This window comes from Saccostrea cucullata, unplaced genomic scaffold (assembly GCF_032062105.1).
Source record: "Saccostrea cucullata isolate Sc308-1 unplaced genomic scaffold, CSIRO_AGI_Scuc_v1 ctg473, whole genome shotgun sequence".
In the NCBI taxonomy this organism is placed as follows: Eukaryota; Metazoa; Mollusca; class Bivalvia; order Ostreida; family Ostreidae; genus Saccostrea; species Saccostrea cuccullata.
In genome coordinates this window covers 696,829-703,582 of record NW_026938446.1, presented here as the reverse complement: position 1 = coordinate 703,582, position 6,754 = coordinate 696,829, and the positions used below count along the sequence as shown (strand labels likewise).

Here is a 6,754-nt window from a genome sequence, read left to right as displayed (position 1 = left end):
TTCATCGATATAAACATTTAAAAAATAAGGATTAGTTTATCTCTCTATCGAAGCACCAATCTTCAAAAACTTTAAAAATAATAGAAACGCGTTTTCGTTTAGTATACGAAATCTTTACGAAAGGTTTACTAATTGCATATGTCATCCGGGAGGTTTATATCACGTGACAGTCTCTGTGGCGTGGTGTTGGCCTACTTCGAAAGCTGATTGTCAAATATTTAGAAGAAAAAAAAGAAAGACTTAGGTTTGTAGTTAAGGTCACAAGTTTTTTGAATATGCGTATTTCTGAAAAAAAAAGAATTAACTCTAGCTTTGCAAGAATATACCATATGCTTTGGACATTCACTGAGGTGACATTATGGTGTGATTTATTTTTCCATCCTCTTTCATTTTGTGTTACAAACTGCAGCATGTAAATAACTAAGTGTTGATTGTTTCAATTTTGTTCGTATATTTGCAAATATAAAATGAAATTGTATCAAGTAGCCCTTAAAAATTGCCAATACTGAAAATACAATATTCAATATTGACATGCATCATTACTTAGAAAATAGAAAGAGTTGTTTCCCATTAAATGCATTATTCAAATCAAGATTAGGTTGGGTCACAGGGGCCTGCTCCCGGCGTGTAATTATTAATTATTTAAAAATCGTGTACACTATATTAAAACAACACAAGGGAAGTCACCATTGTGGATCCCTTCCTCGTTTCAACCTTTGTTTTTTTTTTCCTTTATTTTACTCAGATCTATCAAATAAAGATTCTCCTAAAACTAAAGACATAATGCTTAAATTATCCCTTTAGAGCCTCTACAATACACATTTCAGGCTAGAAACAATCCAAATACGCTCTTTTAGGACAGTTGATGGATATAGAAAGGGAAAACAAATTCGGAAACTTCAGGTTTTTCTACTATTGAAAATAAGTTACTTATAAATTTGAAAGGAAAAAAAAAAGCATTCTAATTCCATATAAGGATGTAAAAGACTGAAATTTCTTTCACAGTCTATCCTCATCAACTGTCCTAAAGAATGCCTTTTGGTTGTTTTTAGCTGGAAATGCTTAGTCCAGAATGCGACAATACAAAGCACCATGATACATATTGCATGCAGTGATTACATGTATATTCATTGGCAGATAATTTGTATATTGTATGATTTCTACAATTCTAGATCAAAATGGCTGATGATGCAGCAATGGAGGAGAAGTTGTTAGCTGGGGAAGAAGAAGCAAAAAAGGAATCAGGTAAAACTGATAAACTGGATAATCAAATACTATGTTATAAGGGTGTTTCTAGACTATTTTTTAAATAAAGTCCATTTGCCCTGTCTTTCATCATGTTCATGGCATAAAAAAGAATTGGTTCTATAGGGAAATTTTTTTTCCCCAGGAAAAATTTAATTCAACATATTTGTTAACGGACTGAAAAAAAGGAATAATAAATATTGTTTCCTGGAGGTTGAAAAAGTTTTGAATTTTAGCCAGACATTCAGGAGAAGGCGATTTCTTAAAATGGTCATGACTGTATGTTTGTAAGTTTTATAGTTCATCAACTTGTCTACAATACTTGTAGCGGTTGCACTGATATTATAAAGGGGTAAAGAGTTGAACCTTAATATGAAATTACCCAGCAGGGACCAACCGAGGGGGCGACTGAGGCGAAATAGTCGCTTTTGGGCTCCAAACTTCGCCGTAATTTATCATGAAAGCGAAGTTAAAGTCGCCCTAACATTTGCAACCCCATTATTGAAAATCCTGAAGCAAATCTATTAAGAAACATGGTAGAATCGTCAGTAGTTTATAAATCCTGTTTTATTACTGCTGAAATAAACGAAACAGCAGGACACTTGCACCTGTTTTGTTACTAATGTCCAATGCATCGAATACTCTGACGGAACTCCTCTAGATTTTACACTTCCGGGTATGATAAAGTCCATCGTTACAAGTTATGCACAACCAGACGCAAAACAGCTGGTCAGCTATATCGATGTCATGCCAAAGATGTTGAAGATGATTTTAGATCTTTTTATTGCCAAATAATTAATTCATGCTGTGAATACAGACCTATTTTACTGTTAAATTGTGTAGTTATTGACTGTCTAAGAAATTACATGTCTGATATACAGAGTTCAATCAGCATGCATATAGTACGTAGTACATCAAAACTTTTTCAGAAAAAAAAATTAAGATTGAAAACAAATTTTAAAGAGATAATAACAAAATTATGACTATGCAATGAGGCTTCAAATTTAAAATGAAAAGATAGAATTTAAAATTTAATTGTGCATATTAATTATTAGCCTATGCAAAAAATGAAAAAAAAACTTTTACATTGTCATTATTTATTTTATTTGATTTGTTTTGTTTGTTGTTGTTCTTTTTTTTTTTGCTAGATATACCTTGTAATTGGAAAAAAAATTCAGATTCTTTTTCTCCTTCTTAAATTATTTTTACTAGGATTTCAATACAGAAAAAAATTATTGAAAAGTATTTCAAGTTATAAACAATGAAATAGTTTCATTTTTAAAAAGTTTTATAATGATCAGTGGGCGTCATGCGCGCCAAGAAGTCTCCCTAAATTTCAAAACTTCTCCCTAAATTTCTCTGAGGGAGAAGTGAAGTCTCCCTAATTTTTGGGTCTAGGTTGGTCCCTGACCCAGTAGAAAAAAAATTGTTGTTTATTTTAGATGTTGAAGAAAATATTTACTAAATTCATATGATTTTAATGAAAGTTTATCCATGTAATGAAGGTTTACATTGTCAGTTCAGTTTTGCAATTTAAATTCAAAGAGACTTGATCTAAATTCTAGACACAATGGATACAACAGAGAATGCAGAGTTGGTGGAAGTTAAGAAGGACGACGCTGAAGAAGAAGAGGAAGAAGAGAAAACAGAGACCAAACACGAGAAACGTGAAGAAGAAAACACCCTGTTGACAAATGGTTTGTTGCTCTGATCAGTATCAAGCACTAAAAAAAGTTTTCATAAGGGGATGTTGCACATTAAAATTCAGTCTGTTAAGAGTTTCACAGTTAAGCAGATTGGAAGTGGTTTCTAAATAATTTGTTGTTTTTTTTCTTTTTTTGGCAGCCATCAAAGGACCTATCAGGCTTTCTGTTGTTCTAATTAAAGATCTGAGTAATCATGACCTTCATCAAGTTCTACACAGGTGTTCTAAGGCTACCCTGGAAATGGAAAGGAGAAGGGGGTATTTTAAAAATCTTATAAATCATGAAACATGTGGTATTTTGTTGATAATTAGATGTAATTATTATGTAGGGTGAATTCACCATGCATCGGACAACTTTAAACAATTAACTTGCATCAAACCTGAATGTCTCCGTGTATTGACTTGTTTTGTCTTCCAGCGGAGGGGAACGAGTCAAAATTGGGTGAGTTTTGTCAATGATTGTCGTTGATTGATAAATCAATAGAAAATTTTATTTCAAAATCTATATAAATTTTCTAAAGATTTTTTTCCCACCATGCATCGGACACAAATTAAGCATGCATCAGACACTTTGAGATGCATGGGTAATCCCATTTTGTATAGAGATACATGTGTAATATCCAACTGACAGCTGATTCTTCAGAAATTAAAAAATAAAAATAAATTCAATATGCTCAGTGAAAGTACAAGTTATGGTTATGTGGAATCTAGAAGTGGACTCAATTTCTTCCAACTAGAAAATAGAACACTCAGAGTAGCAAGTTGCCATATTACGAAACATTGCAGGGCCTATAGGGGGGGAGGGGGGGGGGGCAATGTGATGTATCTAAAATCTCTCCTCATATGTGGATCACTAGTCATTCCAATTAAGATAATTTAATTCCTAAACAAATGTTTCAAATCACAGTAATTTTAAAACATATTGAGAGTTTTAAGGGCCACTGGGATGAGATTTGGCACCATCCATGTTCAATTTGCTGTTTTTCTGATGCATGGTGAATATTGTCCGATCCATGGTGAATTCTGGCTCATTAAAATAACCCTTTATAAATGATATTTTCTCATTACATATCAGAAAATTGTTTCATAAATTTATATATTACCCGGTAATATGATTTTAAAAATTTTCTGTCTGTTTAAAACAGTGTGCTTACATTGTGGTTTGATCCATGGAGATCCATTGGGGCCCTGGCAATTCTCAAGAAGCTCGCAAAACTACAGTTGTCTGGAGAAGATTTTAAAATGGAGTGTCCCAAAGCTTTGGCTTCCATGCTTGGTATGTCACTGCAATATTGATATTAAGATATATAGGTCTTTGAGGAGGCTATTAGCATTATTAGAATACAATTGATACACCTGTTAAAGTTTTGCTTGCTTATAAGACATTATTTTCATTAATTGTGTTTGTTCACTGTTTATTGTGGTCTATTTTTATGAACTGAAAGTCATATATATGTATATATAATTGTCCTTGATCATAAATGGAAGAGAAATTGGTTCTTTTGGAGACTGATTGCATTTTTTGTGTTGTTTAGGTACACAGAAGATAAAGGAAAAGTATCCTGATGCCAAATTTGGTAAATATAGACAAAAACATCAAAGCAGCAGAACAAATCCTCAACGGGGTTTACATTTTGTTTCGAGCTGCTTCCAAAAAAATTTCTTTCCTAGGAACTTTCAAATAAATTTTTTTCTAAATAAATGATCCATTTGAACAGAAAAAGTGAAATACTGAATATTGAAGGCTTTGTGCCAGATATAATATTTTCATACTTAAATGTTCTTTTGAATGTTGAGCAGTATAAACATGATGATGCTCTTTTCATTGACAGAAGTTGTTACTCTTCAGTGTTGTGTGCTTGGATGCTGACTCTTGCTAGATTCTGGCATATGTCACCCAATGAAATAAGATTAAAGAAACCACAATGGTTTCAACTTAACCTTGTCACCCCCTTCTCATGGACTGTTCCATACAAATATTATAACTGGTCATTACCACTCAGACATATGTTTCCCACTAAGAAGGGGTGACAGGGTTTTGATTTGACTTGTGAATTTACAGGACATAAAAATAAAACTCTGTATGTTCATGACATACCACAAGAAACTACTGAAGAGGTTTTAAGGGCCATGTTCCCAGATGTTTCTAGTGTCAACATGCCCGTCGATAAAGAGGGGAAGAAGCTCGGGTAAGTGTTAGCCACTCGCCACCATGGCTGGTGCTTTCGTTCTACTGATATTTTCAGAACATGCAGTGAATTTTGTAATGCTCATAGTCAGTGTGTTACTGTCTGTGTGTGTTTGAACGGAGGGAGAGAGGTAAAGGTCACTATATTCCATTGTATAAGTAATATTTTTTTCTGCTGTTGTTCTCTACAGCTGAGTTGAACAGTTATGTCTTTTTTTTTCTCAGAAAGTTGAATTGTGATGTCTAATTGTAGAAAGTTGAGCAATTATTTCTATTATTTAAATTGTACAAAATCAAGGAAATACTTTTTTGGATAAATATCAGATTTATATGTATCCATTCATGGAAATATGTAGTTAAAGGAGTAAAAGCTTGAATTAGAAAAAAAGGCAGGATAAAGTGGCAAGATTTAAAGCATTGCCTCTGTTTACAGGGTAGCCATTCTCGATTTTGTATCTGGGAAGGATTGTGCAGCAGCTCTGGAGAGAAGTCCTGTGGTTCTAATTGGAGAAACCAACTGCACTGTGGACTGGTACTTCCCAGCACCTGAAGATTGTACGTACTTAATATATAGTGCGAATGTTGCTTTCATTTCTGAAACTCTCGGTTCTCACGAATGGGTCAAATTTGTTTATAGTTTGATATGAGGTAGTTTTGAAGAAATGTAGGGAATTTTGTGATTTTTCCTGGTGTGTCTTAAATGGTTTCATTTAAAACGTGTGAATGTCTATCATATTGAATAGATATTTACATACATTTATCCTTTGCTTTGACTAAGTAATTTATAAACAAAGTAAACAGCAGATTGTCCAAGATAGCATTTTATCATTTCTATTAGTGGATGATCCCGCGGAAAGACAGAAGAAGCAACACAAAGAACAGTCGGGAGGCTGGAGGAAAAGGAACCGTGGGGGTGGTGGTGGTGGTGGTGGGGGCGGAGGTTACTATGGCAACAGAGACAGAGGTCGTCGTGACTACAGAGCCGGTCCCATGGGAGGAGAGTACGGACAGAATTACAGTAAGTGTCCTATAAATTGAGAGCATAAAACAATCCAAAGGAAAAATCAAAATTATATAAAATATAAAATAAAAATAATCGAAACTGGAAAAAATATAGCTGCCTTCAAGAAATATAACTCACAGGACTCGGGTGTCCTGAAGATGTACTTGTTATTTGAGACTTGATGCACTCTGTGGTATGTTGATATGTACTTTCAGTGATGAAACAGGAGAAAATGAACCAGATGTTGATGAATCAGATGCAGAACTTGGCATCCATGGTGGGGGGAGGTCCAGGGGGACCCCAGGGATATGGGGGTGAGTGCTGCAGAATGTCAGATAAGGATGAAATCAATATCAAGATTTTCACTTAATTATATCAATATTCAAAGTGTGTATCATGTAAAAATGGGAATTGAATTTCTTAAATGCAGACAGTATTAAAAAATACCACTCCTGGCACATATTAATGTTGTATGGAAAATGTTCTTCACAGATTTGAATTAAGGATTATTTTTTAAATGTGGATTTTTTTTTCTTTCCAGGGAACCCACCTATGGGCCAGAGTAGTGGGGTAAGTAATCTTAACTTAGTATCTATATCATACCCTTTCCAGT

General features: G+C 34.0%; 1 protein-coding gene across 3 annotated transcripts in view; it reads left to right on the top strand.

Annotated features, from left to right (window-relative positions):
* The first annotated feature begins 155 nt into the window (after positions 1-155).
* Positions 156-6,754, top strand: part of LOC134250308 (heterogeneous nuclear ribonucleoprotein A2 homolog 2-like) — a 120,091-nt gene continuing 113,492 nt past the window's right edge. For 2 of the 3 annotated variants that reach the window (XM_062732675.1, XM_062732674.1), the window contains exons 1-12: positions 156-244; positions 1,173-1,245; positions 2,811-2,942; positions 3,091-3,208; positions 3,369-3,392; positions 4,096-4,226; positions 4,486-4,527; positions 5,013-5,139; positions 5,572-5,693; positions 5,977-6,156; positions 6,357-6,455; positions 6,683-6,711. In XM_062732675.1, coding sequence (XP_062588659.1) covers positions 1,179-1,245; positions 2,811-2,942; positions 3,091-3,208; positions 3,369-3,392; positions 4,096-4,226; positions 4,486-4,527; positions 5,013-5,139; positions 5,572-5,693; positions 5,977-6,156; positions 6,357-6,455; positions 6,683-6,711 — 1,071 coding nt within the window. In that variant the 5' untranslated portion in view covers positions 156-244; positions 1,173-1,178. The remainder of the gene's footprint in view (positions 245-1,172; positions 1,246-2,810; positions 2,943-3,090; positions 3,209-3,368; positions 3,393-4,095; positions 4,227-4,485; positions 4,528-5,012; positions 5,140-5,571; positions 5,694-5,976; positions 6,157-6,356; positions 6,456-6,682; positions 6,712-6,754) is intronic. The other variant, XM_062732676.1, reaches the window with a different exon arrangement.